At 40.2% G+C, this 27,613-nt stretch overlaps 1 protein-coding gene across 6 annotated transcripts in view; it reads right to left on the bottom strand.

The window, feature by feature from the left end:
- atp2b4 (ATPase plasma membrane Ca2+ transporting 4) overlaps nucleotides 1–27,613 on the bottom strand; it is a 98,653-nt gene that overhangs the window by 8,629 nt on the left and 62,411 nt on the right. For 3 of the 6 annotated variants that reach the window (XM_017694715.2, XM_017694714.2, XM_037532317.1), the window contains 10 exons: nucleotides 27,274–27,518; nucleotides 26,797–27,028; nucleotides 23,388–23,567; nucleotides 22,973–23,060; nucleotides 19,494–19,600; nucleotides 17,953–18,144; nucleotides 17,302–17,515; nucleotides 13,783–13,994; nucleotides 13,066–13,173; nucleotides 10,235–10,417 (listed from right to left, as the gene is read on the bottom strand). In XM_017694715.2, coding sequence (XP_017550204.1) covers nucleotides 10,235–10,417; nucleotides 13,066–13,173; nucleotides 13,783–13,994; nucleotides 17,302–17,515; nucleotides 17,953–18,144; nucleotides 19,494–19,600; nucleotides 22,973–23,060; nucleotides 23,388–23,567; nucleotides 26,797–27,028; nucleotides 27,274–27,518 — 1,761 coding nt within the window. Of the gene's footprint in view, nucleotides 1–6,389; nucleotides 6,592–10,234; nucleotides 10,418–13,065; nucleotides 13,174–13,782; nucleotides 13,995–17,301; nucleotides 17,516–17,952; nucleotides 18,145–19,493; nucleotides 19,601–22,972; nucleotides 23,061–23,387; nucleotides 23,568–26,796; nucleotides 27,029–27,273; nucleotides 27,519–27,613 lie in introns of all 6 variants that reach the window. The other 3 variants (XM_037532319.1, XM_037532318.1, XM_037532320.1) reach the window with 2 other exon arrangements.

Here is a 27,613-nt window from a genome sequence, read left to right as displayed (position 1 = left end):
GCCAATCACACACACATATCAATACATACTGTGATGTGAACAGGCCCATAATTGTCATGGATAAGAATTTTAAAATTCTCAGGAGTCCAGAATCCTGACCGTGGCAAATAACTGCAAAATATTCCTTCGAAAGGCAGCTGGTGTGCTTCAGAACATTATCATTTGAGCAATTTCTCTGCAGATTTGTGCATGTTTGTCCCATACCATATATATATATATATATATATACACACTGCTCAAAAACTGTCCACTTAGGAAGCAACACTGATTGACAATCAATTTCACAGCTGTTGTTCAAATGGAATAGACAACAGGTGGAAATTGTTGGCAATTAGCAAGACACACTCAATAAAGGAGTGGTTCTGCAGGTGGGGACCACAGACCACTTCTCAGTACCTATGCTTTCTGGCTGATGTTTTGGTCACTTTTGAATGTTGGTGGTGCTTTCACACTCGTGGTAGTATGAGACGGACTCTGCAACCCACACAAGTGTCTCAGGTAGTGCAGCTCATCCAGGATGGCACATTAATGCGAGCTATGGCAAGAAGGTTTGCTGTGTCTGTCAGTGTAGTGTCCAGAGGCTAGAGGCGCTACCAGGAGACAGGCCAGTACACCAAGAGACATGAAGGAGGCCGTAGGAGGGCAACAACCCAGCAGCAGGACCGCTACCTCTGCCTTTGTGCAAGGAGGAACAGGAGGAGCACTGCCAGAGCCCTGCAAAATGACCTCCAGCAGGCCACAAATGTGCATGTGTCTGCACAAACGGTTAGAATCCGACTCCATGAGAATGGTATGAGGGCCCGATGATCACAAATGGGGGGTTGTGCTCACAGCCCAACACCGTGCAGGACACTTGGCATTTGCCAGAGAACACCAGGATTGGCAAATTAGCCACTGGTGCCCTGTGCTCTTCACAGATGAAAGCAGGTTCACACTGAGCACATGTGACAGACATGACAGAGTCTGGAGACGCCGTGGAGAGCGATCTGCTGCCTGCAACATCCAGTGGGTCAGTAATGGTGTGGGGTGGTTTGGAGGGCCGCACAGCCCTCCATGTGCTCACCAGAGGTAGCCTGACTGCCATTAGGAACCGAGATGAGATCCTCAGACCCCTTGTGAGACCATATGCTGGTGCGGTTGGCCCTGGGTTCCTCCTAATGCAGGACAGTGCTAGACCTCATGTGGCTGGAGTGTGTCAGCAGTTCCTGCAAGATGAAGGCATTGAAGCTATGGACTGGCCCGCCCATTCCCCAGACCTGAATCCGATTGAGCACATCTGGGACATCATCTCTCGCTCCATCCACCAACTCCACGTTGCACCACAGACTGTCCAGGAGTTGGCCGATGCTTTAGTCCAGGTCTGGGAGGAGATCCCTCAGGAGACCATCCGCCACCTCATCAGGAGCATGCCCAGGCGTTGTAGGGAGGTCATACAGGCACATGGAGGCCACACACAATACATTTGTATCATTTTGACTTGTTTTAAGGACATTACATCAAAGTTGGATCAGCCTGTAGTGTTTTTCCACTTTAATTTTGTGTGTGACTCCAAATCCAGGCCTCCATTGGTTAATACATTTCCAATGATTTCCATTGATGATTTTTGTGTGATTTTGTTGTCAGCACATTCAACTTTGTACAGAACAAAGTATTCAATGAGAATATATCATTCATTCAGATCTAGGATGTGTTATTTGAGTGTTCCCTTTATTTTTTTGAGCAGTGTGTATATATATATATATATATATATATATATATATATATATATATATATATATATATATATATCTCGTTGCTGTTGTAAGAAAACCTTTTTTGGCATTTTTTAGTTTTTGACATAATTTGAAAGTATCTGTTACTCTTTATATTGTTTTTAAATTTTATGATGAATGGCCTAAAAGAAATTACCCAAAATGACATGGGAAAAATTCTGGTTCCACTGACTTACATTGAAAGTATGTTTTTTCCTTATGTTTTTTTTTTTACTATTTTGGAGATACAAGCTTTTCTTCCAGCAGCAGCGATATATAATATTATATACATATACACACACACACACACACACACACACACACACACACATATATATATATATATATATATATATATGCCTGTAGATAGGATCTTTTATATTTATTCTTCCTGTTATATTGTCTACACCCTTATTACTATTACTGTACAGTGTTGTGTGTGTGCTACTGGCTGCTAAATTTCCTTTGGGATTAAAAAAGTATCTATCCATCTATCTATAAGATGAATGTGAATAGACTGCAGGTCCGTTTTTTTAATCATGAGAAAATCTAAACAATCCACACTGACACACTGACTGTTACATGGTGTTATTACAAGGAAAAACAGACTTAAGTCCCAGATAAATTATTTTAAACAATTTGCTTCAGCGTATTTTGCACAGCACTGAATGTGCACCAACAATCGACTTTAATAAGTGTATCTACTTGTGGTTGGGATAGTGTAGTGGGTAACACCTCTGCTTTCTACACTATAGGCTGAAAACAGCCCACCAAGCGAAAATATCCAGCCAACAGTGTCCTGTGGGCAGCATCCTGTGAAGGACCAGAGAATGAATAATACAAACTGTGCAACGACAGATGACCTACTATCTCTGCCGTTACATCTACAAGGTGAACCAACAAGGTAGGTGTGTCTAACAGAGTGGACAGTGAGAGGACACAGTGTTCTAAAACTGCTGGGTCTGATCCACTCATACCAGCGCAACACACTTTAACATGTCACTACTCTGTTAGTGTTACCGCAGTGCTGACAATGATCCAACACTCAAATAACACCTGTTCTGTGGTGGTGAAAAGGGGCTAACAAAGCATGCAGAGAAACATGGTCTACAGTATTTGTAGGACTACAAAGGGCACCTATATACAGTGAGTGGAGCTGATAAAATTTCATAGAAAAAAAGTGTAATAAATGATGTGGTCAATATACAAAGTACCGTGCAAATTTGTAGGCACCTGAAAGAATTATATTTAAAAGCTATTTTATTGGGCAGTAAGTGTAAACTCTAATGTTAGAACACAAACAAATAACATTAATACACTATGCAAAGATTTTAAGTATGTAAATTAATTTAACTATTTCCAAACCTCTGCCTGAGACAGTCTAGTATTAATGGTAATTATTATCCATTAGAGGTGCACAAAGGTATGGGACAAACATGCACAAATCTGCAGAGAAATTGCTCAAATGATAATGTTCTGAAGCACACCAGCTGCCTTTCGAAGGAATATTTTGCAGTTATTTGCCACGGTCAGGATTCTGGACTCCTGAGAATTTTAAAATTCTTATCCATGACAATTATGGGCCTGTTCACATCACAGTATGTATTGATATGTGTGTGTGATTGGCCACCCTGCGTTCTGTTTTTTCAAGCATTAATAAAAGATTACATGCAAAAAAAAAAAACAACAAAAAAAACACCAACCAAACACACACACAAAGGCATGTCATTCTACTGAAAGATAAAGGGATGCCATGAAAACGTTCCTGCCAAGGTAACCAAGATAAAGAAAGCAGAAGAGTCATGACTCATTTCTCCTCCTGCAATACAGAGCAGCAGGGACAGGCAAAACATAGAGTGTGTCGTCTCCAAATACTAAATAAGGAGTATGATGCAGAGACGTGCTTATGAGAGAAGCAGAAGAAAAAAGAGAGAGAGAAAGAAGGGGCTGGGAAAGAGTCTGAAAGATGGATGATACAAAATGGTGTAAGAGAGGTGTGCAAGACAGAAAGAAAGAGTGCCCACGAGAGTCAGAGACCCTGCTGGTTTAGAAGAGAAAGTCAGAGAGGAAGACAGAGAGAGAGAGAAAGAGAGAGCAAGGGAATGAGGAAATGTGTGAGATGTAGCGTCTGCTCTCTCAGCAGTGGAGAGAAAGTGAGAGGAGAGATGGAGCACTGGGAGGGTGGGCATCTCTCTCTTTTTCCTCAATCTCTCCTTCTCTCTAGACTCTGTTGCTGGGCAGACAGTGATGCGGTGCAGGTCAAGGGAGAAAGGCAACGCTTCGTCACCTTGGAGACGCCTCGACCTCTTGGGACAGGGAAAGGTCAGCAATTGCTAGAGAGGAACGGGGCCAATTATTGCGCTGTCGAGCTCAGCACAACCTGGTTCAGGGTAGTGAGGGCCTTTTATCGCTTCCTTTAAGCATGTGTGGGATTCTAACCACACTGACCATTACTCTGCCAGTTTAAGACATCTTGGTTATTCCTTTTAGTGCAACTAGGGCTGCACAATACATCATTTTTTAATTTGCTATTACAATAAAAAAGTATAATTCTCATGGTTCTTGCCCTATCCTTGCTCTGCCCACAAATGTGTGCTTTCATAGCAAACAGTGTGTGGTTGAACAAGTGCTGCAGAAGATGTTCAACCAAATGAGACCACTACTTGAATTCTTCTCTTTCTAAAATCTATTTTAACACAAAGTTGTTGTTGTTTTTTTTATTTCACATGATATCAGCATAAAAAAGAAAGAAGAAAAAATCTTTAAAATATTTAAAAGACTTTTAGTATTTCTTTGTATTTGGCACAAATATGCTTAAATTTTATATTTTGACCTAGAATATTTCTTCATAACTGTAAAAAAAAAAATTGTTGAATAAGATAGATAATAAAATAAGATAAGAATAAATGCTCAGGATGCATTTTGAGGGCATGCAAAATCTCTTTTGTACAAAAAGGTCAGATATTTTTTCTTCTTCCTTTCACAAATGACTGATTTCAGATGATTTTTGTGGATTTTATCCACTCATCAGAGGCTTTTACACAAACTTGTGGAGTCCATTCCAGGTCAAGCGCTCGCATAAAAATGCATAAAAATGAGTTGTATAATAATAAAAAAAAAAATAATGCAATATGTACAATACAAATAAAATCATAATATTGTATTTTGTCCATATTGTGCAGCCATAGCTCTAGGTTTCCTTGCAGAAAGCAAGTAAGGAAACTGTAAGCACTGGGGACCAATTAAAAAGGATATAAAAGAACACACGTGAAGACATACAGTATATATGCTCAGGTGCACACACACACAAGAGCACACCCAGTCTGTAGATATGTAAGCAGTCTGTAAATGGGCAGGGATTCACTGTTATAAAGAAGAAGAAGAAGAAAAAAATGGATTTAAACCTCAGCTATTAACCCTTGTGAGACCCCTTAATTAGATAATGCTTAGAGTAACTCTGATCACCCCAGGGAACGGACGCTAATCTGCTTCTACCTTTTTCAGTCAAAAAAGTGGGGAGAAAGAGGAGAAAGAAAAAGAGCCAAAGGATGTAGTTCAAGCATTCAAATTCCAAAGAATTTCTGACTCTTTTAAAGTGCAGACTTTGGGAAGTTTCATCTGTATGACTCTCATAAGGGCTAATGTTAAACACATTTATCTATTGTCCATCAAATGTGTTCCCTACTGGCTCTGTGTGTGCTGTGTGTCATAACCAAATCATGTACAAGTGACAGAATTACAGAAGCATTCTGTATTTCCTTAGTGAAGTTCTAGGCCTAGATTTCTAAGCTTTCTCCTCTTTCTAAACACCTGAATTAGTTTTCAGTCAGGTTTCAGGCCTGGTGAAATGAATATTATGATTGCATCTCTTGGCATGGCTTCAGTGAGCTTGAGAAAACTTAACACAGCTACTTGTTCCTCAACATATATCAAAGTCTTCCAAAGTGGCTAGTCATTCATTTTTGATTAAATGTCTAAATCAGGTAGACGTAACCACCCTACATTTAATACTGTTTCTTATTCATGGTTGTTATAACGCTATACAGTGCAATTTTATAAGCATTCTAGAACAATTCTATCTTGTTTTTAATGATAATATTCTTCATGTACATTGCTACTACAAAACATGAGTGCCTTAAAAGATTGCTTATATCATTCTTATACACTGGTATGGGTAGATACCGGGATTAAGATGTTGGAATTTTTATTGTAAGGAAAAAAGCTTAAAAAGCATTACAGTATCTCAGAAAACATCTTCCCTGTGTTAATGAGAGGAAGTTCAACTGCAGATCAACTGGTCTAAAAGAAAGCAGTTGTCTACCCATTCACCACATGAAATAGCAGGATGCTGCAAAATCTCCCTGCCCAAACATGCACTTTCAAAAGTCAACAATTAAAGGACAAAACCTTATTCCATATATAAGCCCAATTTCAACAATAAACAAAAAAGGAGGGAGCATTTTTGGTAATCTTCCATGACAGAGAGACAGAGACAGTGTGAAACAGTGAGAGAAACGTGAGAAAGAAGATGGTTATATTGCTTTGGCAGAAAACTGCTGCAGTTCTCATGCAGTGGAATTAGCAGCATGCACAGCAGCAGTGTTGCTGTTAGCTTGCCAGGTGTTATGTGGCACTCACTGCCTGCAGTAGAGGAGGAAGCAGGGGCAGACGGCCCGCTGGCTGCGGCAGAATTGGCGGACAGCGAGGAAGAGGAAATCCCTACATGGGTGGGGCTAGAAACAGTTTTTGCGTCGTTGTGCTGGCTGACCACGGAGGGCTGGCGGCGCAGGGCACCAGGGACCGCCGTTTGGCCCGACTGGAATGTATAAACCACGTCCATCTGCAAAGGAGAGAGGGAAAAGGCCAGGACAAAGGAGAGAAAGAGAGACAGATAAGAGACAGCAAAGAGGTGGAAGAATCAACTGGTTAGAGCAGACACATTTGTTATTACAGAAAGAAAAATGAAATCCCTTTAAAAATTAGTTTTGAGCCCAGCCATACAGGAGGAGGAGTAGAATAGAAGGATGAAAGGGAAGGAAAGTTTTTTGATGGAACAATTTTTTATTTTAGGGCAAAGGAAAGGCTGAAGGCGCTTCTGGAGAAAAAGAAATGAGGGCCACAAAGAGAAAACAAAAAAAGAGGTTCTACAAGACACTGATGAGTGGTGCGAATCACGCTTGTGCCAATTAATTCCTCCATTGTATACAGCTAACCATGCATGGCCGATAAAAAAATAGAAATCCAAGAGGATTAAAAAGTGGGGTGGTGGGACAGGAAAGGGAGGGGGAGATAAAGAGCTAATTAGTGGAGCAGCATTTTGCGGTCAACAGGAAGGGGGGAGAGAGTGGAGTGTGAGAGAGAGAGAGAGAGAGAGAGAGAGAGAGAGAGAGAAAGAGAGAGAAAAAAAATCTCCATCCTTTCCTCAATCAGGACTCAAAGGGGAAGAGGGGACTGTTAGGGAGGGGATCAGGGACAGGGAACTGGATCTGGAACAGTATGGAGACAGAACCAAATCCAGGGCAGATGACACACATTACAAAAACTATCAATCCTCTCCTGACATCACTGCCTGCTCCAATTACTCAGTCCAAACAAGTCAGTCACCACAGTCACGAACAACACAGATTCATAAAGAGTACATTCTTCAACAGCAAATAAGTGTGACTATTCACTTGTCACATATAGACACTGACTAGCAAGAGAACTGAATTAGTGAAACCCTAGATTAGAAATTTTGATCTCTATAAAAAGGCAAAGCACAGTTTTTCTACAAAAAAATACAGTCAATATAAATTTCATTCATTTTGCAAGAGTCATATGCATATTTGAGTTTTAGTAGCAATTTTAGAAAGAACTGCTTCACACACAATGAATGTCTTTGAGCAAGTGCATGTAAATGACATCCAAATGATCTATTGTTCCCAAATTTAACAGGCGAAAAAAAAAAGGCAGACAGACTTGTTGGTTTGCTAACCATTATCGTAATTATCATTACTATTACTGTTAATGTCATTATCTGTTATTTTGTCAATACACTTTGTTTTGGCAGTATTATACACTCATATCACAGTAGCAATGTGCATTTTGACTAATTCTGATATTCAAGTACTTGTAAGAGTTAATGAAGTCAGTTAACTGCAGGGAAAGGAAAAATGGACTTTTGATTTGGAATTAACGTAGAGCTATGTTACTATTTTAACACGAACAATTAGCAGAACAGATTACATTTGAAAACGTTTTATTATTCAAAAGCAGCTATGGGAAATCAGTAGATTCCAACACTGATGAATGAGCCCTGAGCTAATAAATAGCAAACCGGCACAGCATTGCTAACGAGGACTCATCATCTTCTTATAAAAAAATATTAGTTTATCAGGGAAATGTATTTTCACTGTTTCTGGACCTAGCTAGCATCAGCTAGTGTATCTTATTTACACATTAGCTATAAAGCCACGCTACTGCTGCCTCTTCAGTCATGTCTTTAACAATGCACCATTGGCAATATACAGCGAAGTATAACATGATATACATACTTAATTGCAAATATGAGCAAACTACATTTTCCAGTACTGTTAAAACATAAAATGTTGGTCTGTATATTCTCTCTGTCTTCCTGTAATAAAACACGAAAAACCAGATAGAAATACCAATGCTCAAATACTGGCACTTTAAACAGTTAACAGAGTACTCGGATACCCAAGCACATCCCTATAACAAAACAACCTTGAACTTAACTGAGAAGAGAGAGAAAGAGAGAGAGAAGCAGACAGACAGACATAGTTCTTGAACGCATGAACTCCTCATGACCTGATTCTCTACCGTAGGTGTAATTACAATTCTGCAGCCAAAACACAGCATCTCTTCAGAAATAGATCAGCGTTAAACTCTGATAAAGCTCTCTGTTTTCAGTGGCGAAGAGAAAAGCTAATGAAGCCCAAAGGGAGAAACATGTTGCCTGTAGACATTCACATTGAACACTCCACGCACAGTAGGCGGTATGATGCCCCTACCACTGAGCTCCATAAAGAATCTTCCAAAAGAGCCCAGTACGTTTTCTTCCAAACCACACCCACAACACATACAGATAAAAAAGCACAATCCTGGAGAATACAGACAAATAAAGTGCATGAACTTAATAACCAACTCAGTTTTGGGAATTCCTTCTCTTTTTGGCAGTGTGACGGAAATGGAGACAGAAAGGAGATCCTGCTACAAAAATCCTTTCAAAGAAAAAACATAATGATACCCAAACACCACCATATGATGTGAACTATGTATTGTGCCACAGAATAAGTAAAAACAAAGACCAGGAGATGAAAACATAACTAATAGACTAATAATTATAACTAATAGACATGCATTTATAATAATAACTACCAGACATAGATTGATAAAGTACTTTTTGTTTACAGTTTGGGTTGTGGTGCAATATTTTATTCTACTTTATGTGGCTATTTGTGTCTTTTAGGAATATCATCACATTTTTAATGTTTTTTAATAAAGCAGTGGCCATCATTCCAATTTATGGCAGTATTTCTGACATGACAACTACTTTTTTTATGGCATTAAATAAAGCAGTATTTGACTCTCAGCATGTATTTTCTGGACAAAGCGCATCACAACACCCCTAATATCTCTATACAGTACTGAATTTTGCAATTGAGGTATTTCAGAGAAAGTAAATAGAGCAGGTGCAACCTCTGCCACCTAGTGAAAGAGTCTCAACAGGCTTTGGCTTCCTTTTTGGGTCTCCTGAGCTTTGGACGCTCTGGAATCCAATTAAGGCGCAGAGTTGAATTCATCCCCATGGAGGACACAATGTGCGTCACCTCCCAGGGCGTCCAGTTGCTTTCTCTGGAGCGCTGGGACAGGCAACAGGCCACTGCTCAGCAGTGCTCAGTCTTAAGGGAGTCTGCAAGTTTCCATGAATGGGGTCGCTGGAGAAAACAGGCTTATGGTCCTCCAGGTAAACAGCAATGTTACTTACTTTCTATACCCGTGTACAGAACGAAGTGTCCTGCATTAACCCAGCAAATGTACCCTGCTTGGGGACAGCTCGTCTTCTCCAAGACATCTCTCTAAGATGGTTGAGTACTTATAAGATCTGACATCACAAGCTGTCAAATTGTATGGTATGGCATTCGTCCCAGCACAATTGAAAACATTGATTAAACATTAAACAGCATAATGGTAACTACTACTACACAACTAGCATCAGCCATTGAATTATACATAAAAAACAAAACATTCATGTTCATTCATCAAAAAGTATCCTGGTCAAATCTGCAATGTCTGCACCTGAGGAGTAAGACCTACATGTAGATTTGAAGGGAAAAAAAATAATCAGCACCATCAACTTCTTCCTGTGTTTTTTTTTTCAGCAGTGCTAGCCTCCACTCCCAAAGGCTTGCGCTGGAAGAGAGAATTGCAGCAGAGACTTCAAAGAGAGGCCCGCAGGGATTTCCCAGGGATGAGCACCCTACCTGAGTCTGGATGCGGTTGAGGCCTCGGAACCACAGAATCTGGCCCCGACGCAGCTCCATTTCAGCATGGTCAATCTCATCCACGTCCTCTGTCTGCTCCTCTTGCTGGATCTCTTCCTTTGTGATACCATGACCTGCCTCCTTCAGGAACTTGAGGCGGTGCGTGGGGATGGCTGAGATGAACTGAAAGTAAGAGTAGTACAAAATGGTGACATATGTACATGTACTTGTATTTGTAATGTATCTTTGTAGGACAGACAGTGGTTGTTGAAAAAGAGGGATGTACACTTTATGGACATCTGACCGTTACACTTGTATGAGCTTGCTAGACAAGGCTTAGGCTTGTGTACAGCTGCTCGCCCACCAGGACCCATATCATAAAGCTCCCGATGCACAGTTCTTGTGCTAATGTTGGTTCCAGAGACAGTTTGAACAATGCAGTGAGTGACGCAACAGAGCACATACATTTTTCCTTCAGCACACAAACTCTGCACTGCATGGTCTACCACTTTATGCCTGAGCTAGACGCTTCCACTTCACAATAATAGCACTTACAGTTAACCAACTACAAACTATGTGAAATTATCACTCAATTTTATGCTGATTGTTTTGATCCATTTCGCGCTGGCATGTCCATTTTTGCAACTGTGAAACATATACTTAAATAAAAGTCTTTTGATTTGGATGAAAAGATCCTTTTTATGCAAAGAATCTAGTCAAACATTGTTTTAAACACTACTTTTGTGCAATACTGGGATATGGTTCAAGTGCGCAATTTCAATTAATTTGCAGTGTTCCTTTGCAGAAAGGATGAAAGGCTGTTTATGTGCAAGACAATTTGACCCAAGTAAATATTCCAAGGTTGAATAAACTGGATTTTGAAAAATCAGATTACTTTGACCTTATCAGATACTGTTCGAACGAACAAACGAACAGAGCATCCAACAAATCGAGAATTCAACAGTCAACAGAATGGCAGGGACTTAAAAATAACAAGCAAATCTGGCAGCTTTCTGCAGGCTGTGTGATGACACTGAAATAACTGAATATTTCTGGAGAGCTTCTGTGGGTGTCATTGCTGTTGATGCCAGTGGCAGCTTGACAAGTCAGAACCAACCTTTCATGTAGCCTCTGAAATGTACTGTTGTTCACCTTAGGATACATGTTAAAATGCATAGTGGTGTGACCAGGAGGCAACACATTTATGCACACATGCACACATACAAGAAACCGGAAGGGAAGTGAAGTGTGCATGATGCAACTTCATTATACTGAGTGTGCAGCTGGCACGCTCCAACCTTTAGTCTTTATATCCTTGCTGAACTTTGAATGTCTCAATGTCTCAGTTCATGACTCTATACATGCTGGTGTGGGGTTATTGTGACTTCTTGTGCTCAAATAATGAAAATTTGTTGCACGACAAATCAATTTTTTTCATAGCAACTGCTGTGAAAGTTGGACAAGATTTACAGAATCAAAAGAATCCCATTCAGCCTAATGAATCTAGGTTAAAGTAAATTCACTACATGATGTTAAGGTTTTTTTTTGGTTGGGTCATTTCCCTGGTCATAATGAGCAATTGAAATGGCTGTACAACAAAGGAGCCTGAATGGCATTTGCCAGCCTCTAAAATGTCTTCTGACTTTTAATTCATTTTTTCTCACTAATCCCACCTATCATGGAACAAATACAACAGCTCAGAGATCCTCCTTAATAATATGTTTCACTCAGGAAACATCACAATAGAGAAGGAAAATGTTATGATCTACTTTAAAATGCTATGCAGAGCTGGACTAAGTGAATTTTGCAACATTGCAAACAAGAAATTTGATATTGCACTAACTATAACTTGATTATGTGACAAAAAAATCAATCTTCACAGTGCCCTTCCATGACCACAAACAAAACAATTACCATTTGAAAATAATAAGGATCTCTATATCTCCCTGTTTTGGCAAAAACCTGCATTTCCCCATTCTGACAAAAACCTGCAGGACAATACTGGATGGAATAGAATTTTGGAAATGTTTTTTAGAGCTTGTCTAAACTAACAGTGGTTACTATAAAAGAATGCATCAGTGGACAGAGAATGGACAAATCAAGAGCATTTGACTGTATACACTGCATGAAATAGAACACAGCTGACATCACTCCAAAATGCATGTGGCCACATTTTCGCATTGCAATGTATTGTGTCATAAGGTATTGTTACACCCTTGTCTAAGACACAGCGAAGGTGAAGCGGGAGTAGCGTGCTGAGTTTCAAATTCCCCCAAGAGGTTGGGTAATTGTGGGCTATGGACCTTTCATGTCTCATTATGCCGCCATGCACTGTCTTCTCTGTGGATGCAAGCTCTTGGTGGTGGCAACCGTTCCCAGGCAGTGCTCACTGCTCAGCGACCTTCACTATCTGCCTCCTCCCTCCACCCTTTCCTCCTTCGCTCCCTCCCACAGATTTGAATTCACACACAGTTTCACCCCCCACCTACACCCTCGCCATTGGGTGTCAGGAGATGTTGAACATCACCCACGTCTACCCGTTATGCCATGATGTTTTCATTATACCGTCACATACGGAGCAGTGCGGTGCTCTCTCTCTTTTTCTCTCTTTTCCATCTTTCTCTCACTATTCTTTCACACTTTGTCATCCGCAGATGGGATCTTTCAACGCAAAAAACACCTACGTGTCTAGGCGTTGCTTGCAGCTTTATTCCAACTAGCGGGGCTTTTAGAATTCTGTTCAGTGGGAAAGATGAAAGAGCACGCTGTGCAAACAAAAGCATTCCTGCTTATTAAAGCGCACGGCGCACAATGTGAGCCTTTTGCCGTACCTGGCCCCAAAGCAGTTCCCCAACACCAATGAAAATGCACCACAACCACTGATCCAGGGTTAGAGCTGTGCAAGAGAAAGGCTTCCCTCCAAACTGCACGATGATGATCTGAAAAGAGAACATAATAACAAATACAGAGTCCAGCTCTGTAGATGAGCTTCTCCTACCCTGCAATTCTACCACAGTCATTAAAGTGACAACTTCAAAAAGAACAAAGTGACAGCCCTGGCACTGATTTTTCTAAAGCGCTAAAGATGCATTTGACTGTCTTATCACCCGCAGACAAAGCTCTGAATGCAAAAATCATCTGTCACTTGAAGAATCCTATTACATTTAGAATCAGAGATGTCTAATCTTACTTGCCATCTGCAAAATAGATTGGATACCCCTGCAGTAAATGGCTTATTTTACCTATATTGTGAAATAAAAATCTGACCCATCAAAACCCATTTTGCTCATTATAGGGGTTACAGCTACATACTATGAAAACATAATTGAACTCTAATATTAACATGTACTTCATTATAGTTTTATTATAGTTTTATATATATATATATATATATATATATATATATATATATATATATATATATATATATACTTCATTATAGTTTTAAGCATAATAAAATTTTGTAATTGAGATTTCATGTATATTCTCTATCAATGTTTCAAAATGACTTGACAGCTAGGCTGTAAGATCCTAAAAATGTGCCTTGCCTGCAGGGCAAAGGTTCCTAGGACAACGCTGCAGAAGATGGGGTTACGGTAGATGCCATCAAAGACATTTCTCTCCCCATGAATTTTGCGGGCATTGATCTCATTGAAGAGCTGCATCATGACGAAGACGTTGAAGATGATGGTGTAGTGTTCAGATGGGGGAGAATGGAGAGGAGAGTTACGCCCACTGTCAATGTTGAAGAACTTTTCCCCTACAGAGAAGAAGTGGCGTTAAACGTTAAAAAAATGCAATTTGAGATATATACATACACACACACACACACACACACACACACACACACACACACACACACATATATATATATATATATATATATATATATATATATATATGATAATTATTTCTTATTTCCAAAAACATTTGTATGCTGCACAAAATGTCAATAAAACGGTGTGCAAATAAAACAACACATCAAATGTTATAACTGAGAAAATGTTATTGTCTTTTAAAAATTGAAGGTGCCCATTCTAAATTTGATGCAACACATTTGAAAAAAGCTGGGATAGGGCAACAAAAAAATAAGTAAAGTTGTGTTATGTTAAAAAACTACCTGGGGGAACATCTTCCAAATAATTTGGTTAATTAGTAAAGGCAACAGGTCAGTAACGTAACTGAGTCTCCCAGTGAGGCTGTGTCTTTCAGAATTAAAAAGGGGAAGGGGTTCACCACTGGACTGGTCAGGCAAATACATTTCTCAATGTTAAATAGCAAAAAACTTAAGGATTTCATCCTTTGCAGTACATAATATCATTAAAAGAATCAGAGAATCTGGAGACAATTCTGTACACAAGGGTTTCTGAAAGCCAATATTCAATGTCAATCTTCGCGCCCTCAAAAACAGTAGTGGAAATCTCTTCATGGGCTCAGAAACACTTCCAAAAACCAGTGTCTGTGAACACAGTTCGTCACTGCATCCACAAACACAAGTTAAAACTCTAACATGCAAAAAAGAAATAATATATAAACAGGATCCAGAAATGTCACTGCTTCTTCAGGGCCCAAGCTGATTTAAGATGGAGATGAAGTGGAAAACTGGCCTGTGGTCCAACAAATCAAAATTTTAAATTCTTTTTGGAAATCTGCTGCGTCCTCCGGGCTAAAAAGGAGAGGAGCCATCTGGCTTGTTATCAGCACACAGCTCAAAAGCCAGCATCCATGATGGTATTGACATAAATAAGCACACAGGGCGGCACGGTGGCGTGGTGGGTAGCGCTGTCGCCTCACAGCAATGAGGGCCTGGGTTCGATTCCCCGGCCGGGCGACTGGGGTCCTCTCTGTGTGGAGTTTGCATGTTCTCCCCGTGTCTGCGTGGGTTTCCTCCAGGTTCTCCGGTTTCCTCCCACAGTCCAAAAGACATGCAGTCAGGCCAATTGTGTAAAATGATCAAATTGTAAGTCACTCTGGATAAGAGCATCAGCCAAATGCCGTTAATACACAGGGTATGGGTGGCTTGCACATCTGTGAAGGCATCACTAATGCCACAGCTTTTGAGCAACATATGCAGCCATCCAAACGACATTCTTTTTAGCGAAAGCCTTGCTTATTTCAGCAAGACAATGCCAAACCACATTCTGCCCCTGTTACAAAAGCATGGATCTGTAGTAAAATGTCCAGGTGACAAACTGACCTGCTTGTAATCCAAAGCACACTCAGTGAAAACATTTGTCCCTTTATGAAATAAAAAAATACAACAAAAGAAACCCTGAACTGTTGCACAGCTAATCCTATACAAAGCAAGAATGGGAAAACTTCACTTCCCAAACAGAGTGTTCTTAAAACAATTGATGCAACACAGTGGTAAACATGCCCCTGTTTTTGAGACATACTGCTGGCATCAAATTCAAAATGGTCATTTAGCTTTCAAAAAACAATAAAATTTCTCAGTTGCAACAACTGATATGTTGTCTTTGTACTACTTTAAATACATATAGTGTTTAAATGATTTGCACATTATTGCATTCTGTTAAAAGTATTTACATTTTGCACAGCATCCCAACTTTTTGGGAAACATGGTTATATATAGGAGTTCTGATAGTGTAATATATCATGGACATAAACATTTCTAACCAGAATATCCAACTTTCACAAACATTTAGACTGTCTTTATCTAAAGGAATGACATTCACCAAAAGATCTTTTAAAAATGTATTCCATTACTGGCTACAATGGCTTGCAATATAAAAGTACAGTTTAAAGAGAAAAAGAGAACACAGTAATCTCTAATGTGACAAATATATACAAGAGCTGTAAGACACAGGTACAACCTGCATGGCAACTCCTTAATCCCCTGGCATACTACTCCTCTTAAAGCAAGCTGGCACTATCAGCAGCTCACTGAGCTTACAAAATCTAAGCATGAGATACTCTTAGACCTATTCAATGAGCTGGCAGCAGGATAAACAGTGTGGGAACATTGGCAGCAGTCTCTCTCAAGAGCTCTGCTAATAGCAATGGCCCAGCACTTTGAGAGGAACGTGGTATCGTATCGCTCTGTGAGGTCAGCAATGTCAACAAACTAGTCTGAGAGGAATTCACAGCTATGCTGAGTGTTCATTTACTAATTACAACAGGCGAAGGACAATCTATTGCTAGGGTGAAAGCAAGGTTTCCTCAAAAGGAACAAATGTCACTATAGGCACGCACGCACACACACGCACACATGCGCACACACATGCACACAAAGGTAACCTCTCCAATGGTAATGAAGTCATCACTGTGCCTCAATAAAAGCCATAGAAATGTATTTCTAATAACTAGTATGGCAAAAAATCTAATTCACATAATCTTCCTTTCACTCCAAATGTAGTCAATCAGGCAAGATATTTTTAGTGTCTGAAGTTTACATCTTTACTTTTGCACTGGAGTTGTAAGGCTAATGAAGCTAACAACCTCAAACTACCTTAATTTCCGATGCTCTATGGCACACAATTCTCTAAACACAGGACAAAAACATGAACAGATTTAAAGCTTTACAAAGGCTGCTATTACTGTTTTCAGCTGTGCGATATACTTTCTCTCATGTCTATTTGGTCCATTTTTCAGTCCACTGTGGCTTACAGATACATTGTACAGTGTCCAAAACCAAACAGGCAATTGAGCAATTGAGTATATTTAACAACTTGATGGGGTTTGAGGCACCTGTGAGATGATTTGGGTATGCAGGTTGCAATTATGCTAATTAGTAACCTATAAGCTTCCATTATTTGTAACCTACATCAGCCTCGTAGGTCCACTGCAAAACTAGGGAAGCAAACTTCAGACACCAAACAGCTACATTTGGGGTAAGGTGAAAATGATTTAAATCAGTATTTTTGCTGAACTACTCTTAATTCTGTCCCAGCTCCAAGAAGCCTGAATTTGTGAAAAGCTTTGTAATTAACTAATGAGCTAAATCAGAAGAGCATTACACCCACACCACCCAGTGCTCCAGCTCACTAGGAGTGCCACAAACTCAATAAAATAATCCTTTCCATTTCAACTTCTTCATGAAGCCTTACCAGCAAACAGCAATGTAAACGTGACCACTAGCTGGTAGACAGCATGGCCCAGAATGTTCTTCATCATGGTTCTGGAAATTAGAGGCTTGTCTCGGCCATAGGGTTTACGCAAGAGCAAAGCCTCGGTGGGTGGCTCAGTAGCCAGAGCCAGGGAGGCCAGCGTGTCCATAATCAGATTCACCCAGAGCATCTGCACTGCTTTTAGTGGAGAGTCCTACAAAACAGACAAGAAAATGGAGTTTCATGGTCCACTAATTACCAAGCTAGACTCAACAAAACAGAGGGTTCAGGAGGCCATGGGCTAGAGAAGCCAGACAGTCTGACTGTTAGCCAATTCCATTACTCCACTGCCATCATTAATTTAACTAGGTTACGCTAAGTAGGGACACAATACCTCAGAAATTTATTAGCAGCAGATTGGTATCAAGACTATGGGGACACTGAGTGTTTTGGATAAAAACCTGAAGAATCATGAATGATCCTGGGCTTCTTTTTTGGCTTGTCTCATCTCCTCTCTGGTACGGATACTGAGCCATATATTCATTTTGTCTTCTCATTAGCTCACAAGGGTTAATTACAGCCCATAACAATGACTCATCTGACACAGCCACAGTTTGAGTCATGCTTGAGCCAGTGGAATGCCTTTTGTACCTGTGTGATGCAGGCCCCAGTGAAAGCAACGATAACGGCCACCACGTTGACAGTAAGCTGAAACTGCAGAAACTTGGAAATGCTGTCATACACATTACGGCCCCACATCACAGCTTTCACAATGCTGGTGAAGTTGTCGTCAGTCAGGATGATATCAGAGGCTTCCTTAGCCACATCTGTCCCAGCAATGCCCTGTGGGACGAAAAGGAAGCAAAAATTGGATATTATTACATCACTGTCTACACTGCAAAATTATCAAATGGATCTCATTAAACTTCAGCTATTCTCTGCTGCTGAAATTTGTGACTGAAGTCAGAGGCTTCCTTTGACTTGTCTTGTAGTAGCAGTGACTGATATATTATCTATACCAGCATACTGGCAGTGGTGTCACATTGCACTGCTTTTTAGATTTTTTGACAGGTCACAACAATGTAACTGCAATGTATGTTATTTATCAGGTTAATCTTTACAGGACTATGTAAAGTCCCCCTTGGTATAATTTTACCATATTGCAAACTGACACAATGGATCTTGGTAAGCTTAGGTTAATCTATAACATGACTACTTGAGGTTGAAGTGTTCTCTTAATACTAAGAGACCCTAAGAGGGTCTTAACAGAAATCCCATGAAAGGCAAAACTAGGCTTCATTTATAATTATGTTTCTTTTGGTTTAGGACACAACAAACACTGCAACAACACATTATAATGGCAGAAAAATGTTTGGGCAAAAAGGCTCCCTTTTTATTTAAAAACAAAGGCTTAATTGTGTTCTTGGCCACATCCTTTCTTCTTCTTTAACAATTTATTGCACATAATGAGAATTCTTTCGATAAAAGGAATGCATCAACAAGGTCAGACAACTGTCGCCTTTCTCCATCTAACCTCAAGCCCTTTTATCTACCGTTATCATAATTGCAGAGGAGCATGTAATTGATATAGCCCCTCCCCGCATATGGTTGTTTTCAAATCAGATGGCAAACATCTTGCTGAGAAATGCCAATATCATTAACTTCATCCATGATGAATGCATTTATATGGATAGTAATTTATTCTGGTAGCGTCTTCAAAGCTGCGGGGTCGTCTCTGTGCTGAGCAGGGGCTTGGGGAGCGGTGCATTGCCCACAGCTCAGCGAATGAGTCCACACCACATGGTTCTGAAAAGACCCGGTGTGTTCTGGCTCAGCGCTGCAGTGTCGATATTGGGTGAGGATTAAAACTGAAGTCACGCAGTGCTGGCCAATCATCAAGACCGACCAACATCCTCTGCCAAACCTGACTCTCATCAAATAAGCTGCGCAGTGGCTCCAATATAGGAACTGTCAGCTGTGATAAATAGATTTACTACAACAAAGTAGCTATTGATTGATTGTTTAATTACAGAATAAGCATTCTGAATGAACTCAAATCACATCACATAATTCAGAGAAAACAGAGCTTTGGGCTGACATGAGCAAATATGCAATTTGCTTTAATAAAAAGAAAATTCCTAAATACCCAGATTTTAAACTGTTACAAGAGGTGAGACGATGACAGAAATTACCATAGCAAAGCCAACATCAGCCTTTTTGAGAGCAGGGCCATCGTTGGTTCCATCTCCCGTCACTGCCACCACCTGTCTGGTCTCTCCTACGGTGCTGTCAATGATGCCTGAAAGACAACAGCCCAGTCACAGCCCTAGGGTGCACTAAATGGGCTACAAAATTTGAACCTAAATGGATGCAACACATGGATGAGCAGATTATGTGTTCAAGGACACAAAAACAAAGCACTTAGCAATCCTCTGAGGTCACTAGGAGTACTGAGTTTATACGTGGGAGTGTTTTAAAGTTGTAGTAGGTTGACATACAATCACCGCAGCTTTATCAGTCATTAGCACTTTGTAACAACCTAAAGAAGTTTCAAGCATAAATTATTACTGATGGACTACACTCACCATCCACATAAACAGAAACACCTACATTGTGCAAGGAGATTCACTCAAAAGAGGCCCAACTCCTTCTGTAACTCCTGTTAGGATGAAGCAATCTACATACCTTGATGTATGTACAAACAATTGCATTACATGCAATTCTGGAAGTGATCTGTTTTCTGCCAGACAGATGAAGGGGTACGGGGGTCGCAAACGGAAGTCACAAACGGAGGTTAAACATTGTGACGGCTGTGCTGCACCTACCTCACCACTCTGATGCGGGGCAAGCTCCATATACTGAATACATGTTGTTTCGTTCAGATTGATTCATCGTAAAGAGAGTTATTACAGAATATTCAGGGCCTCTTTCAAGTGAATCTCCCTGTATTTACAGATGTACCATACTAGACTGTAGACCCCCCATTCATTATTGGTCTGATTTTGACCACAGGGCCATCGCTGAAGAGATAAAATTTGGGTGGTAGGCCATTCTTCACATGATACACTAGTGACATGGTAGTGGCTGTGGGTTAAGCATAGCAGGGTTGCTGGAGCTCTTACTTGCATCACTGTTACTGCAAGTCTGAGAGTGATTCACTGCTCAGAAATATTCAGCCAAGAGTTTTTTTGTGCTTAGAAACTGATCGTTGGTATAGTGGGCTTCAAACTGTATTTATGGGCATGACGTGAACTTCCTAGCTGAGTCATTTAGATTTTTCAGATGATACTGCCCAATATGACCCCAGATATATCTACAGGCTAGTGGTTATAGTTTGGCTCATTTTCTGTTGAAAGCTTGCCAGTACAGCTCAATTTATAATGACATCTTGGACATCATAATATAAAAATAGAGTAATCTTTGTGTGTACAAGTTCATTACTTTGTAGTCTGTGGCAAAGCATGCTCCTGAGACTTGGTAAGCTAGGTGAAGCACACAGAGTGCATTTCTATCTACAGGTTAATTTGCTTTCCATTCCTCAAAATACCATCCAATACAATACTGCCTTCATATTTAGTAAGTGTTGTTAGTAGCAGTACGCTACTACTGAATATAGTAAATATTTTGAATTTAATATTTGGTAGTAGGCTATGTAATAATATTGTTCAGCAGTTGACATACTAGTGTTTAGCAGTTTAATAATAGTGTATTATTAGTCTATTTGACAGCCTACAGTGTTGACTTAATTGTAACGCAAGAAGGAAGACTGCTGTCATGGAAAAACTTTAACTGCCAAACGTTCACTAAATGAAGGTAGTTGTGTCCCTTCAGTAATTTCTTTCACCCAAACTTATTCTGGGGAGGGGTGGAGTATGATCCCACCAGCTTAAAGGAAAGTACCTTTTACGTTAGGTTTACCTACACCCCATACAATTCATTCTTATGATACTTATTTTATGGCATTAAGGACATTAAGGACAAGGCACTACACACTTCATGTCACAATTCTATTATATATGGCCATTGTTAAAAGAAAAACTAGTTAAAACATTCTGCGCTAGACAGACTTTTGTCACAATGTACAGGCTTGAAGCGTTGGCCCAAGTCACAAGCTAGAAAACTGCTGAGGGTAACAAATACACATGCTTTTAACACCATCTTCATCATCATTCAGGCAACAAAATGAATGACAAGAGATTAATTCTGTGTAATGTCTGTAGAATGTTGTGATCTGTGAATTTCCAGTGTGTAGATCTGCTCCACAAGTCCACAGCACAAACACTGTGTGTGAATAAGCATCATGTGTGAGCTGTAGCAGTCACTGCTGCATCACTCATGCCATGCAGAGGTAGTCAGTAGACAGGTAGACAGGAATGGTTTTTGGAGCGAGAAAGAACACTGACGCTCTGACTTTCTGAAAAGCCACTTTGCACTCCACAGGGTTGCTCTGATCTTGCTCTGACTAGAAATAGGCGATATGGCCAAAAATGGCCAGAACATGACAAACTCTTGCTAAACAGTGGAACATTTCACAAATCTGTCTTGGGACAATGGGAGAAAGCTTCTGGTGGGCTGTTTTTACCAACTGGAAAAGCAGGGCTGCAATTTTTTTAGTACTCATAATTTAAGAAAGAAAACAGATTATTTTTAGCTGTCTGGTGACGAGTGCTAGTCTGTCCCATTGCAAATGCTAAACATGTGGCCAACAACAGTTAAACTGTTAAACTGTTTAGTTTCTCAACAACGTCAACTTACGTAGAACGAACAGCAAACTTTAGGTGGCTCGGTAGGTCAGTGATTGCTCACACTGTCTTACTGCCATTACTCCTACCACAACCATGTCAGAGCATATCACAGTATTCAAACACCAGCTAGCAGATGCCTAGGTTTCTCTACTCTATCGTCATAGTTTGAAGCCCGCTGTGTAAAAGCATTAACTGCAGTGTGATTCTCTAACACCAGACAAACAACACCCCCATTTTAACTACGTTTAAACCAAAATCAGTGCATTTTGTCTTGTTTGACCTACAGTAACATCAATTCACCGCGTTGTCCGTGTGATTAAGGAGTTTGGAAAGATAGCATTCTCTTGCTTTCCAATACCTCACAGATTGCCCAGTTTTATTTTTGTTTAAATCAGGACTGTACCTAGCATGAACCCACTTCTTTCATTCTTTCTTTCTTTCTTTCTTTCTTTCTTTCACTTTTGTTGCTTGTGAATAAACTAATACTAAAATATGACTGGGAGAGCACTGTAACAGTGCTGGAGTTGTGAGGAGCAGACATGATTAAACGCTGCTTAAGCTTGTTAAGATGTTAAAACAGAAGTGAGTTAATTCTAAGCCAGTACAGTTGCGCCACTGATCTCCTCACTCATACTTGGTCGCAGTGGAACAGGTCACTCCAATCAAACGGGGAATATCCATGTTTCAGATGTTGCTAAAGTATAATTGGCGACTCTTTTAGTCCTTGCCCCCTCCCTCTTTAATCATGCTGAAAAACTCAGAAGAATAGTGTATTATATCCAAAATTTATCAGATGTTTCTTGTAGTTCTATTGAGGAAAGGTTATATTGCAATAATTATTATTTTATCGCCCATCCCTAGCTCTGACCCAGAGTTAGTTTTATGTGACTTGTTGACCACAAGACAATGACGAGAGTTTTTTTTACCTTTTACCAGAGTGTGCTTGTCTGTTGGAGAAGAACGGGCCAGGACACGCAGTTTGGGCCAAACCTTATCAAGACGCTCTTGCTCCACCTGGATGTCAGGAGGACATGTAAAAACACAAATTCTGGTCTGTTCTAGTCACTTCACAATCACAAAGGTCTAATTAGCACTAAATGTTTTCATTAAGAACTGTCCTAAACAAACCTAATAGTTCAAAAACAGGAGCCACCCTTAACAGTATAACAAAAACAGTAAATAAAACTAAAAATGGAGTTTTACACACATCAGTGTTTACAACACTGGTCATCTGGATATGGTTATCTGGATTATCTTCCAAAGAATCAGCTGACCTTCAGCAATCACTGCTGTCTTTCACTGTTCCCTGCTTTGTGGTAGATCATTACTAAGCTTCCTCACCTCTCCTTTGTCGTTGCGGATTTGTTGGTTGAACTCTTTGCCCTCCAGGCAGAGAAAGTCTTCTCCAGGCAACAGGATGCCACACTTGGTAGCAATGGCTCGCGCAGTGTTAATATTGTCACCGGTAACCATGCGCACAGTGATACCTGCTCTCTGACACTTAGCGATGGCCTCAGGAACCTAGCAAGGAAGAGGGAACCTCTGTACGATCAAATCAAGACACATTTATTGCACCACAATGCAGTGTGAGAAAAGTACAAATGAGTCGTTAAACTTTTAGCACCACAGTTGATGCACAGACTGAACTGTGATGGATTAAAAATAAATGGTGTGAGGATACATTTCCACAAGCTGAGTATCATAGCAACGATGAGTCCAGGCACACTGAAGCAAGAAACAGCAGTTAGAAAGAGATTTGCCTCTACATCAGTCTTCAGACTTCTAAATGGATGGCTGTAAACTTAGGAAGTCGGTTTCAACTTTTAATCATCTCATCTTTTCACTGTAGGCTGATATAATGGTTGAGCAGAGTTATTAACCTATGCTGAGGAGCAGTGTGATTCCAAAGGAGTTGACTGGTCTCAGACCAGTGTGTTATCCTGCTACTGTAGCTCAGGGTGACTTCCTGAATACCAGAGCAGGTCTCAGAGCAGCAGGTGCCCAGTGTATTTTAGTCTCTCTCCACATGATGCCATGCCAGTCTGTGCTATTCATTCAGCCATAGGGCTGCCGACGCCACTCCACACATGGAGAGGCCAAAGGGTGGTGTGTGTATGCGTTAGTGTTTGTGTGTGTGGAGGCTGCAGTCCTGTGTAATTATCCACACTCTTGTGATGAATCACACCATACCCCTCATTAGAACCAATAAGCTCATTTATTTATAGATGATTAAAAAGCTCCCAGCATTCGCACAGACAGAGATGTCTCACTGATGTCACACGTGGCCTCCTAAAGTGATCAATGTCAAAGAAGGACTGGCTACATTGTATTAGACCAGAAGGGCTGGAACCAATGGCTAGACGATATATTTCTCTGTTTAAAGGGGCCATGTCCTACATTTTTTATAAACCATATTTTTTCCTGAGGCCTTTTTTGTCCTTTAGGACAAAAAATGAATTAAATCTGGTCACAATTCATTTTTACATCTCCATTTCCAAGCTCTCTTTATCCCTGAAAGTTAAACAGGCTATTGTGCTTTTAAGACTTGAGGCTTAGGGCTTAAATGATCTCTGTTCTGACAAGCTGTACTGTATTATGCCTCACAAAAAATCCAAGCTGAAACACTATTTATACCTTCAACGTGAATGGATGGGGATAAATGGCCGAAGGCTAAAAAGGTGGATAAATGTAAAGGCGTTTTTTGTGACATCACATAAGCAATGAACTGTGTTTGAAAATGTTTTTGCAGCTTAAGCCCCATCAAAACAAGATTTCCTTTATTATCAAGCTCACAACAGTAAATGGCACATTCTAAAACTTTAGCAGTTTACATGTTACATCAATCTCATATTTGAATAAAATGAGCACAAGATGTTTTTTCATGATATGGGTCCTTTAATCACAGCATTATATTTCATCTCATATCCATCTGTCTATATGACTACCAACAGTTCACTTCTGTTTGTTCTGAAGGTAAGAAGATATTGTCATTACTAGCGGGAGCATACAATGCTCCAGCCTCATTATCAGTCACACCTGCCATTGTACAGTTACACGTCAAAAAACCTGAGAGGAGCTGACACATAAATTTCCATTCTGATTAGCATATGCATCTGAAATAGCCTTATGAAAGCCACCTTTAAATGTAAGCAGTTTAAGACCTCCATGGGAATTGATTTCCCTCTGGCAAAGAAACTATTCAAGTTATCCTTTCCATGTTCTGCTTGACATTGTGAAACTAAATGACTATCCACACGGTCATTGCATGATCACAGCTAGCAGCTCATCAATGGACATTGCTACATGTAAAGTGATAAGACACAGTGGTGGTTTATTGTTTTGGGATGGTCTGACTGGCAGCTCTAACTGATGCCAGTTAAGTCTGGTAAAGGACAGGGTGATTGAAGCAGACAGAATCTTCTCTCTCTCAGGACCACCGCCAAGCCCATCAGTCCACAATTACACCTCCATTATAGGCAGTTAGTGACTAACAAAAGCTGTGCTCAGTGGAGCAGGACTAGTGTAATGATGGTGAAGATGCTGTTTTGAAGAGCAAGCTCAACTGGGATTTCTTTTAGAGATGCTTCAGTGGTTTGCCGGTGAAGCCATTCACTTAAGTTAAATGAACACCAAGAAGTCAACGGAAGGTCAAGTCCTGTCCTCGAAACTCTGTCATGAAAATTCACAGAAAGCTCATATCAATTCTGAAAATTCCCTTTCCCCTCGTATAGGCCCATCTATACCATAGTTCCTCGTTTTACCTGCATCTGAGTCATATCATTAAGTAATTAAAAAAGTTCTTCTCTTGAGCTAACTGTCAGCAAAATGTAAAACGGCAGTGCACAGTGCAGGGTCATCTGAACTGGCGTTATGAAACACTGGTGTAGACAACAAAAGGTCAAGACTGATGTGTCAATTACTCAATAATATCAGCTTACATTGAGGTCAAAGGGATTTATCTACATTGACAAGGCAAGAACTGACAATATATTTGACAATTCATGTTGAAAACTGTCAGTCAGTAAAGCAGTCTTTAACTAAACATATTGTTCTGTTTTTGTTTATAAAAATTATGTTTGCCTTATTATCAGTTAGCAGATTTTTAGCCTCAACTCATTAGGGACAAACATTGTGCCAGCAACAGTCATGTCATGTTGTAAAGTTAAATAACTTTACAACTGCTTGAGATATCAACAAACCTCAAACTCAACTTGAGAAGTGGGGTTTTCCAACAATATGCCATATACAGTAGTATTTGTTGAAAGCAGAGATTTAGCTTTAGAGACCCTGCCACACAGCAATTCACAACATGACTGCTGACATAGTGGGAGCATGTTCCAGTGCAACTTCTGAGAGAAGTAGAGACTTCAAGTGACTCACAAATTTTTTTAAGTGGCTGACTGTTCAGTTTATTCGTTCAAATTATTTATTTCTGTATGTTTTAGTAGTTTTTTGAGTTTGGTGTATTTTTTGCCTTCAATTTTCATATTTAATATTTGTGATTCAGGTGATTTAAAAACAGACTGAACAGAGTAGTGCACAATGCACTATAATCACAGCTGAATGGTTAAAAATAAAGATATGACTAGGCCAACATTTCTTATCTTAGAACTAAAGGGTTAAAATATACTGGTAACAAAATTTTCAGGCCCTATCACACAACACGTTATCAAACCTACAGGAATGCAAAGGGCATCATGGCACACAGTCTAATACAAGCAGCAGCACACAAAGTCAATGATGTTCTTACCTCGGGACGGACAGGGTCTTCAATGCCCACCACACAGATGCAGGTCAGGTCAGTAAGGATGTCTGCCTCATTGTCCCAGTTAGGTTCATCACCTATGAAATCCCTCTTAGCTACACAGATGGTCCTCAGGCCATCACAGGCCATGGGCTCGATTACTTTACGCACCATCTCATCCCGGTCCTTGGGCTTGAAGACGCGGGGCTGGCCTGCAGCATCCAAAATATGGGAACACCTGACAAAGGAGCAAAGAAGAGGTTTAATATTACACCCCATTAAGTGCTCAGAATCAGCGCTCAAAACAAATAGTGGTGGCTATCCAGGACTATACTTAGAAACAATCAAAGAAGATGTGGATAGCAGAGGATACAAAATCAATACCGCAGGGGTCAATTAGTAGTGGAGAAAAAATAGTGCACACTGAAAAGAAAGAGAGAAACAATCTGGAAGTAGAGGAGGAGAAAAGAGCAATTGTCATACTTTCGAAGGATGATCTCAGAGGCGCCCTTGCTGTACATGCGGAATCCCGAGCCGTCTGCATTTTTAAGAACTGTGCTCATGCTCTTTCGTGAGGAGTTGAAGGTGTAGACCTTGTAGAGTTTCTCCTCAGGAACCTCATCTCTAATGGGTTGGTAGTCTCTCTTCAGGTCCAGCACCAGCCCAAGAAGGGCACATTCTGTCTTGTTACCCACGTGCCTTGGTAGACCACCTTCCTTTTCAGGGGACTGAACAGAATCCAGGTGCATAGGTCAGTTACGAACTGAATTGTCAAAGTACAATAAAAGCCTCAAAAATAATGAAAACATTTAAAAAGACACCA

The sequence above is a fragment of the Pygocentrus nattereri genome, chromosome 21 (assembly GCF_015220715.1).
Source record: "Pygocentrus nattereri isolate fPygNat1 chromosome 21, fPygNat1.pri, whole genome shotgun sequence".
NCBI lineage: Eukaryota > Metazoa > Chordata > Actinopteri > Characiformes > Serrasalmidae > Pygocentrus > Pygocentrus nattereri.
The sequence above is the reverse complement of the archived record's forward strand: the minus strand, read 5'-3'. Positions and strand labels throughout refer to the sequence as shown.